General features: G+C 44.8%; 1 protein-coding gene across 3 annotated transcripts in view; it reads left to right on the top strand.

Annotated features, from left to right (window-relative positions):
• HSF2BP (heat shock transcription factor 2 binding protein) overlaps nt 1–17,196 on the top strand; it is a 79,429-nt gene that overhangs the window by 44,893 nt on the left and 17,340 nt on the right. For all 3 annotated transcript variants that reach the window (XM_020891529.2, XM_020891530.2, XM_020891527.2), the window contains one exon: nt 1,277–1,380. In XM_020891529.2, coding sequence (XP_020747188.1) covers nt 1,277–1,380 — 104 coding nt within the window. The remainder of the gene's footprint in view (nt 1–1,276; nt 1,381–17,196) is intronic.

Here is a 17,196-nt window from a genome sequence, read left to right as displayed (position 1 = left end):
TTCTTTTTGAATTATTTAAACCTGTTAAACACAGCTATTTTCTATTTGGCAATTGATACTTGTAGTATCTGAGAATTGTTTTTAAATTCTGGCTGTCATTTGTTCTTTGTGCTGTTACTTTAAGGACTTTGTTCACGTGTTTTGTGACTTTTATTAGGAACTTACAGTTGTTAGCACTGTGTTTGGGAACTTACAGTTGTTAGCACTGTGTGTTGGGAATTCTTTGGCGACCCAGTTGAAGGCCCTTTGCTTTAAGAGGCTGAAACAGCTCCTGTCCCAGGTCTACTTTCTTATCAACTTGTGGATTTTCAGACCATACAGAAAGTATGCATTCATGCCAAACTTGGCAGTTCACATTCTTCTGGCTTCATGAAGGGGCTTATGCTCTGAAGCCCTATCTCGTGTTGGTCAGAGGCTCTTCTTTCTGTCCCTCTGCACAAAGGCACTGACATTGATGCTCCATGTCTCTGGGATCAGCCATCTTTAGGCCTTACCTTCCTGAATTTGAGCTCTCCCTCAGTTCCTGGCAAGACATGGTTTCCTGTCACTTCTTGCAAGCCCATTCATTTTCAAGAAATTTGCAAAATATTTGTATAGCCTTTTCTGTTACTTTGCAATATGAAGTTTTGGGGCTATCTCTGCTCTGCAGTATTGTCAGAAGTCAATCCTGTAGCTTTCCAGTTTTCGTTTGCCTCTGTATCACTAGTTGTGGTCAGCTCCCAAGATCACTTGTTTAACTCCAGGTCAGTAGGATTGTCGGTTGTTAGCGATGGTTGGATTGTGGCTTTCTTCATCCCTATATGGTAGATTAAACTGGGTTGAATGGCCTGACCCGGCCACCCAGGCTTAATGGGCAACATTCATTGAATGAAAGGTAGGATTAAATTTTAAACAGTGAATTGAACCTTTGGAGTACAGTATACTTATGCATTGAGGGTTGCCTGCATGTAAATGCAGGACTGGTAATGAAAGGTTACTCAGTAAATACGGCTTGGAGGCTTCCTGTGCCCTCCTTTGTGTCTCTGGATTATGTAACTTCATAAAAGGTGGAACTACGTGGCACTATTGTTTCCCACTTTCATGAAGCCTCACAGAGACAAGTATTATTTAGCATACCTTCTACTTACTATACCTGTCTTCCAGATTGTAGAATTGGATATCGCAAGTGTGAGGGCTCCCCTAAATGTGTTAGGGTCCTGTGAACCAGCAGATACATTTAGGGTGAAACTGTGCGGGGGAGGCCAGCATTTCAACACCATTCTCTTTTACATTTCAGGTTAATGCTGATGTCCCTGTACAACGTGAGCATCAATCTGAAAGGCTTGAAGTACATTAGTGAGAGCCCAGGATTCATCCCTTTGCTGTGGTGGCTTCTGAGTGGTAAGGAGGGGGTCTGCCAGGAGGTTCCTTGTGCAGCTGGTGTTCCTGTTCCTCTGTGGCTGGAGGGAGTGGTAAAGCATTAGACGTGAGAGTGGGTTATCCCCAGATGTTACCAGGGTTTCTAAAAACAGACTTTAGATTACAGAAAACTCCCTGCTGTGCTCAGTTATTTCTACTTCTGTTTCTGAAGAATTGCTTTCAATTTAGTTGTGATTCTGTGACACAGAGAAAAATTACCTAATAAAGCAGCTAGTAAGTGGCAGTAACCTGTTCCTTTCTCTGTGAACAATACAGCACCATGTGTGTTGTCTGTGGCTCTGAACACCAGGTATAGAGAAATCCCATCGTTAAGCAACGGTGGGGGGAAAAGAAGTCTGAAAGACTGCAGCGCTGGAGTTCCATACACACACACACATCTATATATATGTGTATATATACACACATACATATCAATATATATGTGTATACATAATGTTTTTATTTTCTTTGGAATAAAAAGTTTCTTTACTCTTTCTCCTCTTCTCCCTTACCTCCAATTTAACCTAAAATTTTGCCCCCATCTGTTCATCATAATTTTTAATATGTTTTTAGTAGAAACGTATTTCATTCAAGTGTGCGAAATAGTTAACTTCCCTTTTTTTTTTTTTTGTAATTCAGATCAGTCTCTATTTTGAGCTTCAGGTGGTAATAAATGTTTATTTTTTGGTAACACTTTTTGAGGTATAATTGATATGCAATAAACTATACACATTTAAGGCAAACAGTTGGTAAGTTTTGACATAAGCTACATATGGTGAAAGCATCATCACAATCAAGATAACGAGCATTGCTGTCACTCCTGAAAGGTACCCTTGGTCCTTGGAGCTCTTTCCCGCTCCTGTGTTCTTCTTTCTAGAAAATCACTCACCTTCTCTCTGTGTTACAGGTTAGTTTTAATTTCTCCAGGTTTATATAAATGGAACCATGCATTTTGCATTCTTTTTTGCCTCTTTTTCACTCAGCATAATTATTTTGAGAACTCCATCTATGTTTTGTGTATTAGTAGTTGATTCTTTGTTATTGCTAAATAGTAAGTATTCTGTTATGTGAATAAACTGCAGTTGCTTTATTTATTCAGCTGTGGGTTGTCTCCAGGTTGGGCTTATTTTAAGTGAAGCTGTTGTGAGCACTCTTGTATGTCTTTGCGTGGATATAGGCTTTCATTTCTCCCAGGTAAATTCCTAGGAGTACAATGTCTAGCTTGTGTCGTAGGTGCACGCTCATTTTGATGAAATCACCAAGCTGTCACACACTGCACAGTGGTGGCGCTGTTCTGTGCCTGCTCCCCCTGCCCCTCCCCTGCCCCAGCAGAGGGTTAGCGCTTGCTATGTGTCATTGTCAGTGCTCCATGTGCTCTTTCTGCTTAATTGCAGATATTCTGGAGGTGGGGAGGTGGTGGGTGACATACCTCACTCAGTCTCAGTTCAGTCACTCAGTTGTGTCCGACTCTTTGTGACCCCATGGACTGCAGCACACCCGGCTTCCCTGTCTATCACCACCTCCCAGAGCTTGCTCAGTTCATGTTCATTGAGTCGGTGATGCTATCTAACCATCTCATCCTCTGTTGTCCGCTTCTCCTCATGCCTTCAGTCTTTCCCAGCATCAGGGTCTTTTCCAAGGAGTCAGTTCTTCGCATCCGGTGGCCAAAATATTGGAGTTTCAGCTTCAGCATCAGTCCTTCCAATGAATATTCAGGACTGATTTCCTTTATGATTGATTGGTTTGATCTTCTTGAAATCCAAGGGACTCTGAAGAGTCTGCTCCCAACACCACAGTTCAAAAGCATCAGTTCTTCAGCACTCAGCCTTCTTTATGGTTCACCTCTCACATCCATACATGACTACTGAAAAAAACCAAAGCTTTGACTATACTGACCTTTGTCGGCAAAGTAATGTCTCTGCTTTTTAATATGTGACTAGGTTGCTTATAGCTTTTCTTCCAAGGAGCAAGCGTCTTTTAATTTCATGACTAGATCACTATATTTATGTTGTTACTAATTTGCATTTAGTTGTTACTGATTCGCATTTATGTTGTGACTAATGATATTGAGTATCTCTTCCTATGTTTATTTGTCCATCCTGATATCTTCTCTGATTTAAATGTCTGTTCACACTTTTTGCCCATTAGAAGAAAATCAGGTTGTTTCAATTAAACATTGAGATTCTTTGTGTATTCTGCATACAAATCCTTTGTCACATATCTAGTTTGCAAATAATTTCTCCCAGTCTGTTGCTTGCCTTTTCATTCTCTTAATATTATCTTGAAAGAACAGAAGTTATTAATTTTGGTGATGTTTAATTTATTGTTCATTTTCTTCTATGAATCATGCTCTTGGTATAGAAATTTTTGCCTAACTGAAGGTCGCATGGATTTTTAAAATGTGTTTTCTTCTATCTTACAGTTTTGCATTTCTGCATTTCACATTTAGGTCTGTGATGAATTTGAGTTAATATTAATATGTGTTGAGAGCTACGACTCCCAAGTTGTGTGATGGTGTGTTCTGTCTTTCATGAAGCCACCACCTAGCTGATCCATCTCCACTTGTCTGGAAGATTTTCCTTTCTCAGCAGGGCTGTGTTTGGACCTTTGCTCACAATCTGATGACCTTCCATGAGAGGGTGTAGTTTTGGGCTCTTGTTATTCTGTTTTGTGGACCCATTTTTGTATCATGATTCCAATACTATAGAAGAAAGGTAGTGTAAATCCTCCAACTTTCTTCTTATTTCTCAAAGTTGTCTTGACTGTTTCTAAAGTCCTTTGCATTTCCATACGAGTTTGAGGATCAGCTTGTCACTTTCTTAAAAAAAAAACAAACTCTTATTGGTGTTTTTGTTAGGATTGTGCTGAATCGACAGTTCACCTTGGGGAGGCTTGACATTTAACGACACCGAGCCTTGCAATGAGTGAAACAGTGTATACACACCCTCCTATTTAGGTGTCACTGGGAGAGTGGAGGCTCTGACCTCCGCTGTTCCTGGCTGCGTGTGCAGTGAGCCCCATGAGGACAGAAGGAAGGGTGGGCTTGTTGACACTCATGTGGGATGGGTCATGCTTCCCTCTAGGGGAGAGCTCTGGCAGGGCTACTGCCCCTATGAAGGATATGGCTTCCCTGAGCGCACAGCCCATGGTGTGTGGCTGGCCCTGCGGAGCTGGGTCTCCCTGGACCGTGCCAACCCCCTGGATGTGGCTGTTGCTGTGGAGGAGCACTGTTCTTGGTCTTGGACACTGGTGTCTGTGTCTCCTTCCAGTGTCTGGTAGACGGCAGTGTGCTGGCTCGTGAACTTGCCAGTCAGGTGAAGCCCCACACCTTCCAGAGCTGGAAAGGGGTGGCCGGGGGAGGGGGCCGAGTTTGTAGTGTGGAATGACTGCTGCCCACGAGGGCTGGAAACCTGACCAAACAGCTTTTTTTCTCTTGAGAATGTGAACCAAGGAACCCATAGACGCAGAGGTCGACCTTGGACTTGGTGGGGAAGGGGTGTCACTATTGAGGCTGGTTGGTATGGGCCACATGCAGGCAGAGGGTCCCAGCTGGAGGTGGGGTGGGAAAAGGGAGAGAATAATTAGATGAGTTCCTTGTACTCTTTGTCAGTCACTGCTTACGTGTATTCACAGATCTAGTTCTCTAAGTACTCTTACTAGGTAAATATGATCATTTATGTTTTATATATAGGGAAAGTGAAGCATGCAAGGGTGAAGTGTCTTCCTCAGGGTCATACCTGGGTGGGAGTCTGGGCAGCTGAGCTCCAGGTCCTGTCTCTCAGCCACTCTGCTAACCTCTGCCCTGCAGGAACTGCCTCTAAGATGGACACTTAGTTCTGAGTGACCTGTCACCTTCCCTTGTCTCCAGATCTGGCATGGCTCAGCCTTAGAGATGATATCCCGAAACCACACACCCTCTCTGTTTAAGCTCACTTGCAGCCACTGATCTTCTAGCACCTTCTGCCAGTTGTTCTGTAAAAAGAAGGTCTTTTCTACCTGTGGTGCTCCAGAAATGTTCCAGGGCCAAGTGAAAGTTCTTCTGAGTTTTGTTTTCATTTAGGCTGCTCTAGGTAGCCAACAATCCAACAGTGTCTGTCAGCTCCAGACACTTACCAGAGGTGGCATTCTTTGACCAGGGTGGTTTGTTCCTGCTTGAACTGCAGGTCCCATGCAGTGGGGGGTGGGGCGAAGACACCTTAATGCCTCTCTTGTCTCCAGTAGCAGGCTTCCTTGTTCATGATGACAGTGATGGTTCTTTTGACACAGTGAGTACAGCCCAAACCTAATCAGTCTTCTGAAAGGTCATCTTCTTGATGTCCTTAGAGTTATTTGTTACCACAGGCAGATTAAAAACAAGGTCTATCAAGCCCAGGATGTTTGTCCCCTGAATTATGTTTAAAATTGCTTTAACTTAAAAATTGAAATTCGTTACAGAATTTGGTGTGTATTTTAGGAAGATGAATAAATATTTTATTACAGAATGAGAAAACAGAAATATTCTCTGAGAAGCAGTATGTCCTTCTCAGTGTTGGTGGCTGTTTTCGTAACTCTAGACTGTCATAACTGCTCAGGACTAAGAATTTTAAAACCATTTTTTTCTGCCCCTTTGCTTTTAGGTAGATCTGCTGTATGATATGGTACTAGAAAGTAAGAATCTCTCCTAATTTGTAAAAGAAAAAGATTTAATTACTTCTTCCAGTAATTAGTTCCTACATTTATCAGTTTTCATGTTAGGAAATTTGATATGTTTTAAGGAACATGGATTTTGGGATTCCTTAAATACTGGAGAAATGCCAACTCTTCTACTTGGGAACTTGCCTTTTAGGCTCTCCCTTTTCTGATCTGCAAAATGGGGATTTCTACCTCAAGAGTCTCAGTGTGTATTAAAACACAGTAGTGCCCGGGCCAACACCTGATATGGTAGGTGTTAAATAGGTGTTTCCCTTTTTACTTATAATCTAACTCTTTTATGCCATGGTGAAAGCACACTTCCTTTCAGTTTGTTTGACCTAAAGGTAGCAAGTTGCTTTCAAGTTTCCGGACTTCTTTGATCCAGGGTAGAGGACAGTTGCTATTTATCATCCCTTACTAAATAATCTCATTTCCTTTAACCTTTGCTGGGTTGCACTTTCCTTCCCTTTATTCAACTATGTGGCTGGCTTTTTCCCAGGCTTTCTGCAGATTCTTCACATTCCTCATAAGCCGCAGAGCTGGCTTGGACTCTAGCACTTAGCTGATGGGACAGAGCAAGGAGGGAGGGGGGCTGACGGGCATATGTTCTGTAACTGTTAATGTGCACTGGTGTGAAGGCCTCACCTTTAGCTTTCTGTGTTGTTTCTTCTGCTCTTGTTGACAGTATTGAATAGGCATATAGGACTCCTGTCCTGCACATATTTGGTTTATCTAAGTGATAGTAAACATTGATAGTTCCACCCAGTTTGTATCTTTAGTCTAGACTCTCTCCCCAGTGCCAGACTCACTTATCCAACTGTCTATTTGACATCTCCACCGGGATGTCTAATGTGCATTCACACTCAGCTAACTAAGTTCCCAACCTTTCCCCACCAACCTCTACCATGGCCTTCCCGGCTTTGGTTGATGACTCTTTCCAGTTTCTCCAGCCTGTAAAGACATGGAGTGGTTTTTGTCTCCTTTTTCTCTGACACCCATGTGCAGTCTGTTAGGAAATCCTCATGGCCCTACTTTCAGAATACATCCATAGTCTGACCACAGTCCACCACTTCCACATGGTTTTGAGTCTCTGTCTTTTGTTTAGAGGCCTTCAGTCACCTCCCGCAGATCTCCCCACAGTCCATCCTCGCAGGCCATGGTTTAGGAGGCAGGGGGATGGTGGAATAGGTCCTGGACAACTCTCCTCACTGAAAACAGTCAAAATGTCGGGTGAGATGTTAAAACAAAACAAAAACATTTTAAACTCCTCTTCTGAGCTAGAAAAATAGTAATTATATGCAGAGCGCAAAAGCTGAGTGAAAGCTGATGGTGGAGAGGCTACTGGGGACCTGAGCTAACTCTGAGGGCATCTATCCAGATGACCTTTAGTTCCTGTGTCCTCCCGGGGCCTGGGGACAGGAAGCAGAGCCCATTCCCACCGTCAGTGAGGAGCCTGGCGGGGCTCCCAGAGGTACTCATGAGAAGGGATTCACAGACCCACGATAAGGGGCGGTTTATCCCACTCCACTCCATGCTTGATAACTAGAAAAGCACAAACACCCAGGAAGGATGTAAATGGTTTGGAAAGCACAGTCAATCTGCCCCCCTCCCCTCTCCAAATGCATAGAAGACTCCAGCTGTTGGCTTGTTTCAGACACATGTGGGAAATTTATGAAAGTGATCATTTTCTGGATTTTGAAGCAGGTCTCCATTTCACATGATCAGAACCGAATGGGATATCTTCTTGGACCATAGTACAGTGAAGCTTGTGGCATGCTTGAACTAGGAGCGCTAGCCTTGACTCATTTTCTGTGGGGCTGTTGCTTGGGTCTGCTCAGCGTGATCCTCCTGCCTTCTTCCCTGGAGCGGGCCTTTTACCTGGACCCCTGGTTAGTGTCAGTTGGTAAAAAAATCTGCCTGCAATGCAGGAGACCCCAGTTCAATTCCTGGGCTGGGAAGATCTGCTGGAGAAGGGATAGGCTACCCACTTCAGTATTCTTGGACTTCCCTTTGGCTCAGCTGGTAAAGAATCCGCTAGCAATGTGGGAGACCTGGATTTGATCCCTGGGTTGGGAAGATCCCCTGGAGAAGGGAAAGGCTACCCATTCCAGTATTCTGGCCCGGAGAATTCCATGGACTGTATAGTCCATGGGGTCGCAAAGAGTTGGACCTGACTGGGTAACTTTTACTTTCACTTTCTGGTTAGTGTGGGGCCTCGCAGTGCCTCAGTGATGATTGTAGTGGTGGGCATGTGACCTGAACCAGACCAGAGTCGTCATCTAGGTGTGTTCTAGCTGGAGCTGCTGAAGAAGAATATTTTCCCCAGTCTGGGCCCTGGAACTATTAGGTGTGGCCCACGGCTGCCCTGTGGCCACCTTCCTGGCCGCTTGGGGCAGTGTATCTGTGCTGTTGGTCATGGCAGCCAGCTCAGAGTGCTGACCCAGGGATGCAGAAAGGAGTCCTCCAGTTTGCAGTTGGCTTCACTCTGCCCTTCCCAAGGCTTGGCTCTTTAGCTTGTTCTCAAATTTTGAGTTACTCCAACGTCTTCTGTGAAGAGTGTCTCTTGTTTTACTGATGTTAGTTTAAGCATCGTTTTTCCTTCAGTGAGGGCAGTGTACCTTCGTTCTGCCTGTCTCCTCACTGTGGTTTCATGTTCTCCTTTTCTGAGGCACCAGCCACCTTCTGATATTCTGTGTAGTCCCCTGGTTGGTCTGCTTGTTGTTGACTGTCCGTCTGCCACACGGGAATGAGAGCTCCAAGAGGGCAGCAATCCTGTTTGGCTCACTGATAACCCCAGGCACCTGTAATCCACAGGACATGCTCAAAGATACATCTCCAGCCAGTGAAGGAAGCCCTTCAGCTAGTGTGCAGCGGTCCATCATCTCACAAAGATGCAAAGCTCCATCTGTAATTTGGTTATATTACAGAGAATACTTGGCATTTGGGAATATATATTTGGGTTATATGCACAGAGAAAGGCTGAGAGGTTTGGGTGCTGGTGAAAGTTGTTACGTATTTTCAGCATTCCTAACAGCCCAATAGATGGCCTTGCAAGAGTCATGATTCTAGTAAGCTACATCTTTATTACATGAACTGTGAGGATAACATGTGATCAAGAAGCAAAATATTTAAGGTCTTTATTTACAAAGATTTTCTATATAAATGTTTTATTATGTTAGTCAAATATTTCTCCTAATGCTTTGCATTGACACAATGTTTAAACTGTTAGTGCAATGGATGTGGTATTTATCTTTTTTTAAAAAAAAAAGCAATAAAAATCTCTCAAACATTATAACTTGGCATTCAGAAGGTCCAATAGGACAAATAAGTCAACTTTTCCACAGGAGATCAGGGAGTCCATTCTCTTTGATTAATCAGACCTTACACAATGATTTTAATAGGAAACATAGTTTAAATGTTTGATTTTCAGTTGTTGATGGAATTGAGTGATCAGATGACTACTTTATATCTTGAAGGATGTTAGAAAACATTTGGCTTACCTGGGTCAAATCCAACAAGCTGAGAACAGTTAAAAATTACTGTAGTCTGTGATCAAAGTGTAAGTATAATTAATTCATGGTCACAATTTAGAAAGGGGAGATAGTTGATATAGAAGATTAGTTTTGGGGACTTTCCTGGTGGCTCAGTGGTAAAGAATCCACCTGCCAATACAGGAGACATGGATTCAATCCCTGATCTGAGAAGATCCCACATGCCGCGAAGACACTAACCTCATGCACCACAGTTATTGAGCCTGTGCTCTAAGAGTCCAGGAGCTGCAGCTGCTGAAGCCTGCGTGCCCTGGAGCCCATGCAGTGCAACAAGAGAAGCCACTGCAATGAGAAGCCTGCACAGTGCAACTAGAGAATAGCCCTCTGCTTGCCGAAGTTAGAGAAAGCCTGTGCAGCAACAAAGACCAGCACAGCCAAAAATAAATAAATAAAATTATATATATATATATATATGAAAATATGAGTTTGGTGTGGGGTATGCTCAGTTTGAAGTAAGAGTAAAAGTACAGTCTGAAGGAACCTATTCAAGAGGTCGTTGGGATTCACGTAACGGGTCGGGGGCGTGGGCGTGGGAGCCGTTCTTGAGAAGTGAGGAAGCAGAGCCTGGCGTGTGGGGACTGCCATGTAGCGGAGCTGGCTCTCAGGGCTGGGGGACAGGCCTGCGTACCAGGACCCACCATGACTTCAACTCAGGGACAGCGTGGAAGGCACGGCTCCTCAACTGGTTAGCCTGGGAAGGTGCCCTTAGAGTTCTGCTTCTGTTTTGTGAGGGATACAGGATTCTTCAGAGTCGTGGCATCCAGCTGGGTCAGATCACAGTCCTCGAAGATTGTCACCCCTGTTTTATAGGACATGCGACTGTGCTCCACACAGTACTGAGGCGACACAGCTGCTGAGGTAGGAGCCACCTGCCTCTCCCTTGTGATATATCTGGTCATGTCTGTGCATTCTGGACACTGTGCATGACTTACGCAGCACCCTAGGTCGTGTCCCTTCCATGGACCGTATGACATCGGGAAAGAGATCCTAAACTCCAGCAGGGACTTTTCTGGGGAAGAAAGAACTCCAGATGTTCAAGCTGGATTTAGAAAAGGCAGAGAAACCAGAGATAAAATTGCCAGCATCCGTTGGATCATAGAAAAAGCAAGAGAATTCCAGAAAAACATCCACTTTTGCTTTATTGACTAGGCCAAAGCGTTTGACTGTGTGGATCACAGCAAACTGGAAAATTCTTCGAGAGATGGGAATACCAGACCACCTTACCTGCCTCCTGAGAAATATGTATGCAGGTCAAGAAGTAACAGTTAGAACTGGACATGGAACAACAGACTGGTTCCAAATCGGGAAAGGAGTACGTCAGGCTGTATATTATCACTTTGTTTATTTAACTTGTATGTAGAATATATCATGTGACATGCCAGGCTGGATGAAGCACAAGCTGGCATCAAGATTGTCAGGAGAAATATCAATAACTTCATGGCAGAAAGCAAAGAAGAACTAAAGAGCCTCTTGATGAATTTGAAAGAGGAGAGTGAAAAAGTTGGCTTAAAACTCAACATTCAGAAAACTAAGATCCTATCATCTGGTTCCATCACTTCATGGCAAATAGATGGGGAAACAATGGAAACAGTGACAGACTTTATTTTCTTGGGCTCCAAAATCATTGCTGATAGTGACTGCAGCCATGAAATTAAAAGACGCTTGCTCCTTGGAAGAATAGCTATTACCAACCTAGATAGCATATTAAAAAGCAGAGACATTACTTTGCCAATAAAGGTCCATCTAGTCAAAGCTGTGGTTTTTCCAGTAGTCATGTATGGATGTGAGAGTTGGACTATAAAGAATGCTAAGCGCTGAAGAATTGATGCTTTTGAATTGTGGTGTTGGAGAAGACTCTTGGGAGTCTTGAGAGTCCCTTGGACTGCAAGGAGATCCAACCAGTCCATCCTAAAGGAGATCAGTCCCGAATATTCATTGAAAGGACTGATACTGAAGCTGAAACTCTAATGCTTTGGCCACCTGATGCAAAGAACTGACTCCTTGGAAGAGACCCTGATGCTGGGAAAGATTGAAGGCAGGAGGAGAAGGGGGCGACAGAGGATGAGATGGTTCGATGACATCACTGACTCGATGGATGTGAGTTTGAGCAAGCTCTGGGAGTTGGTGATGGACAGGGAAACCTGGCGTGCTGCAGTCCATGGGGTCGCAAAGAGTCGGACACAACTGAACAACTGAACTACTAACTACAGAGAACACACACACATCCAACTCTCACATCCACACATGACTACTGGAAAAACCACAGCTTTGACTAGACGGACCTTTGTTAACAGCATAATGTCTCTGCTTTTTAATGCTGTTGTTTGGTCATAGCTATTCTTCCAAGGAGCAAACGTCTTTTAATTTAGTGCACCCTACCTGTCGCTGATGGTCAGCTTTGGGTCCTTGTCTGTGGAAGCTGTGATGTAACTGGTTGGGAGTGGGCCCAGGTGTCGAGGCTTCACACTTTCCGGGTGACTGTACTGTGCAGGACCGGGCTGGGATTAGTGGTCTGAGGCAGTCATGGCAGTCCTGTCCTTGTGTCACTGATTGATTTTGGATTCAGGGCTTAATCCACTCAGTGTGTGGCCCTCAGTCACTGGTTCGGAAGTGGGTGCATGAGCTAATGAGGCCAGGCCAGGCCCGTGGAGGGTGGAGAGGCTTTCCCCTTGTTGGATGTGTGCAAGGAAGCATGGAGCCTTGAAGCATGAGCGAGTGCATTTGCCTTACAGTGAGGCAGTGGAGGGCAGGGTCGGGGGAAGAGCAGACCGAGGTCTTTGACAGTGTACGTGAGCCAGTGAATCCAGCTCTATTTTGGACTTGATAAGATGTCGTAAGTGTGTTTAGTTGCTTAAGCCAGTTTGAGTAGTAGTATTGTATTTTTAGCTGAAGTGTTCTGACTCACTGTCTCTGTAGTGAATACGACATTTCCTAAATCAGTTCCAAGTTTCTGGACGTGCAGAATGAAGGCATATAAAGAAGGTGTGACAGTGGGAGGTGACATCTGCTCTGGCTTGAAAGTGTATCCTGCCAGCATCAGTGTGCCTCCTTTTCTCTTCTTTTTAAAATGTGAAGATTTAGCAGAGCCCCCTGTGTATGGTGGAGAAGTACAGGTTGTAGATTAGGGGTGCAAATCCTACTTGTTAGCTGTTGACCCTGAGTGAGTTTGTTGACCAGCCTCTGTGTCTACCCTTGGTCTGTAAAATGGTGACATAGACTCCTGCTTCGGAGTGACTACAAGACTTTAGTTAGTCCGTCCATGGACACAGGGCGCCCAACACAGTGCCTGGGCTGGGGGTGGACTGGGTCATGTAGCATTGCTGAATCTGTCCATTTTGAATGTATAAAAATGGCAATTTCATATGGTTTTGCTGAACACATTCTCATCATGGTCAGTCAGTTCAGTTCACCTGCTCAGTCGTGTCCGACTTTGTGACCCCATGGACTGCAGTACGCCAGGCTTCCCTGTCCATCACCAACTCCCGGAGCCTGCTCAAACTCATTTAATAATGGTAGCTGTTATTATCAAGAGTAAGTGAAAACTGGGAACTGAACATGTCATCAGGATGGTTAAAAGCATTATTTTGGCTTCAAATAGTGTTCAGGTAAAGTTGTGTGTTTCATGGAGTTAGCTGTGTTTTACTTCACATGATTTAAAACCTTGGCCAAAGAAGTAACTTACGCATTTAGTTTTCAAGGCCATGCAGAATGCTTAAATCTCAGGAAGACAGACTTTACTGATTTCATTCTTTAAAGGTTCAGCATTGCCAAGGCGGGGTTTTAATCTGTGAGACATGATAGTGGAGGATTGCTGTCTGTGTGCTGTTTTGTCGAGTACGTGTGACTGGCTTATTTTCAGTCTGGTGGCCCACACAGCTTCCATGGTGAGCAGAGTGGAGCGCACACGTGCGCATGGCTCGCTCTCCGCACACTTGCTACGGGACAGCCCCCGGGCTGAAGCCTGTGCTGACTGTGCTGTGTGTCCTTCACAGAGGGACATTTCATACACAGAGGCGCTGAGGCTCGTGGAAGCCCGGGCTGCTCTGAGCCTGCACAGCTAGGGCTGGGGTGTTCTGGCAGAATTGATTCCATGCGAGTTTAGTGCTGGGGGTGGTCACAGAGGCGTAGAAACGCTTCCCTGCTTCTCCACTTCTTCACTTAGAAATTTAAGCTGCTGAGCTCTGGGCCCAGGGGGGCGGGGGCTCTTTCTGAGGTTGGTCTCCTCACACGATTTTGTGTGGGACTCTGGATGGGGCTTTTGAGTTAGGATTTGAACACCCTCTCACTTTCACGAGGATTGGCCCCTGTCTTCAGATGGCCCTCGTCGCGGCCACTCTTCTCCCTCCAGGAGGAGGAAAGCTCCTTGAGGAGTTCTCTCCCTCTGCAGTGGGATCCTCACAGCCCACTCCTCCTCTGAGCTGGGGAAGAAGCACCCCTCCCCTCACACGACCCTCAGGTTGTGTGTGTGCTCGTGCGCGTGTGCTCACTCAGGCACGTCCAGCTCTTTGTGACCCCATGGACTGTAGCCTGCCAGGGTCCTCTGTCCATGAGATTCTCCAGGCAAGAATACTGGAGCGGGTTGCCATTACGTCCTCCAGGGGAGCTTCCCAATCCAGGGACGGAATCCGAGTCTCCCGTGTCTCCTGCATTGGCAGGCGGATTCTTTACCTCTGAGTCACCAGGTTGCTTGACAGCAGAGTGTTGGTTTCCTTTTGGCCTAAGGAGATTTTCCCTAAAGTAAAAAAGGCAGTAACGTGTGTCAAGACACTTTGTATGTGGTGAATTGCTCGTCAGATGTGAGTTATTTTTATCATGATCCCTTCCGGAAAGTCAGACCTGCAGTAGGTGGTCAGTTCTAGACGTAGTCCCATGGCACGTGTGGAGATCCCATCTCACCACTGGAGAGGTCAGCGCTTTCTTCACTCCTGAAGCTGGTCTGAGAGCCCAGGTGAAAGATGGCATTCTCACAGGTCATGGCTTCTCTCTGGAAATGCAGACTCTGAAAGCTGCTCTGATTCTCAGTGCACAGGGAGGGTTCCACAGCCCTGCATGACGAGGTCCTTGTGGGTCTGAGAATGCGTTGTGTTTTCATATGCTCTGACCTCTGTCAGTAGCTGACCGCCTACTACGAGGACTGTGATATAAACACTGTAGCATTTGAAAACTGCTAAACAGAGGTCCAAACATTCTGAGTCTGATTCTTAAGTCAGAAGGAAAATAACAGGCTGTTTTACAAGCGCAGTGAGAACCTCACTGCCTGTGAGGGAGGGGCGGGAAGCCCTCTGGTGGCTCCTGTGCTTGGCCCACCCATGCACGGGTCTCCTCAGTCCTGGAGGAGCGGCGGAGCGGGGCGCCCAGATCCTGTCCGTCTCCGGCTGGTCCTGCCAGCCCCTTATTCTGTTCTTCAGTTGCTCAGTCATGTCCGACTCTTTGTGACCCCATGGACTGCAGCACGCCAGACTTCCCTGTCCTTTGTCCTTTACCATCTCCTGGAGTTTGCTGAAACTCATGTTCATTGAGTTAGTGATGCCATCCAACCATCTCATCCTCTGTCGTCCCCTTCTCCTCTTGCCCTCAGTCTTTCCCAGAATCAGGGTCTTTTCTAATGAGTCAGCTCTTCTCATCAGGTGGCCAAAGTATCGGCACTTCAGCTTCGGCATTAGCCCTTCCAATGAATATTCAGGGTTGATTTCCTTTCGGGTTGATTGGTTTGATCTCCTTGCAGTCCAAGGGACTCTCAAGAGTCTTCTCCAACACAATTCAAAAGCATCAATTCTTCGGCGTTCAGCCTTCTTTATTGTCCAACTCTCACTTGCATACATGACTGCTGGCAAAACCATAGCTTTGATTATAAGGGCCTTTGTCATCAAAGTAATGTCTCTAACTTTTTAATATGCTCTCTAGGTTTGTCGTAGTTTTTCTTCCAAGGAGTCTTTTAATTTCATGACTGCAGTCATCATCTGCAGTGGTTTTGGAGCCAAAGAAAATGAAATCTGACACTGTTTCCACATTTTCCCCACCTATTTGCCGTGAAGTGATGGAATTGGCTGCCATAATCTTGGTTTTTTGAATGTTGAGTTTTAAGCCAGCTTTTTCACTCTCATCTTGCACCTTCATCAAGAGGCTCTTTAGTTCCTCTTTGCTTTCTGCCATAACGGTGGTGTCATCTACATATCTGAGTTTATTGATATTTCTCCCAGCAATCTTGATTCCAGCTTGTGTTTCATCCATCCCGGCATTTCACATGATGTACTCTGCATATACGTTAAATAAGCAAGGTGACGGTATATAGCCTTGATGTAGTCCTTTCCCAGTTTGGAACCAGTCTGTTGTTCCATGTCCGGTTATGATTGTTGCTTCTTGATCTGCATAGCGATTTCTCAGGAGGCATGTAAGGTGGTCTGGTATTCCCATCTGTTGAAGAATTTTCCACAGTTTGTTGTGATCCATACAGTCAAAGGCTCTAGTGTAGTCACTGAAGCAGATGTTTTTCTGGAATTCTCTTGCTTTTTCTGTGATCCAGCGGATGTTGGCAGTTTGATCTCTGGTTCCTCTACCTTTTCTAAATCCATCTTGTACATCTGGAAGTTCTTGGTTCATGTACTGCTGAAGCCTAGCTTTGCAGGATTTTGAGCATTACCTTGGTAGCATGTGAAATGAGTACAACTGTGCAGTAGTCTGAGCATTCTTTGGCATTGCCCTTCTTTGAGATTGGAATAAAAAACGGATCTTTTCCAGTCCTGTGGCCACAAATTTTCTTGTATATGAAGTGCAGCACTTCAATGGCATCATCTTTTAATATTTGAAGTAGCTCTGCTGGAATTCCATCACCTCCACTAGCTTTGTTCATAGTGATGCTTCCTAAGGTCCACTTGACTTCACATTCCAGGATGTCTAGCTATAGGTGACCCATCCAGGTCATTAAGATCTTTTTTGTATAGTTCTTCTGTGTATTTTTCCCACCTGTTATTAATGTCTTCTGCTTCTGTTAGGTCCATACTTTTTCTGTCCTTTATCATGCCCATCTTTGCATGAAATGTTCCCTTGGTGTCTCTAATTTTCTTGAAGAGATCGCTAGTCTTTCCCATTCTATTGTTTTCCTCTAGCTCTTTACATTGTTCACTTAGGAAGGCTTTCCTGTTTCTCCTTGCTATTCTGTGGAACTCTGGATTCAGATGGGTATATCTTTCCTTATCTCTTTTGCCTTTAGCCTCTCTTCTTTTCTCAGCTATTTGTAAGGCCTCCTGAGACAACCATTTTGCCTCTTTGCATTTCTTTTACTTGGGGATGGTTTTGATCACTGTGTCCTGTATAATGTTATGAATTTCCATCCATAGTTCTTTAGGCACTGTGTAATCATATCTAATCCCTTGACTCTATTTGTCACTTCCACTGTATAATTGTAAGGTATTTGATTTAGGTAATACCTGAATGGGCTTCCTTGGTGGCTCAGACCATAAAGAGTTTGTCTGCAATGCGGGAAGCCCAGGTTACATCCTTGAGTCAGGAAGATCCCCTGGAGAAAAAAATGGCTACCCACTCTAGTATTCTTGCCTGGAGAATTTCATGGACAGAG

The sequence above is a fragment of the Odocoileus virginianus genome, chromosome 4, assembly GCF_023699985.2.
Source record: "Odocoileus virginianus isolate 20LAN1187 ecotype Illinois chromosome 4, Ovbor_1.2, whole genome shotgun sequence".
NCBI classification, from domain to species: domain Eukaryota; kingdom Metazoa; phylum Chordata; class Mammalia; order Artiodactyla; family Cervidae; genus Odocoileus; species Odocoileus virginianus.
The sequence above is the reverse complement of the archived record's forward strand: the minus strand, read 5'-3'. Positions and strand labels throughout refer to the sequence as shown.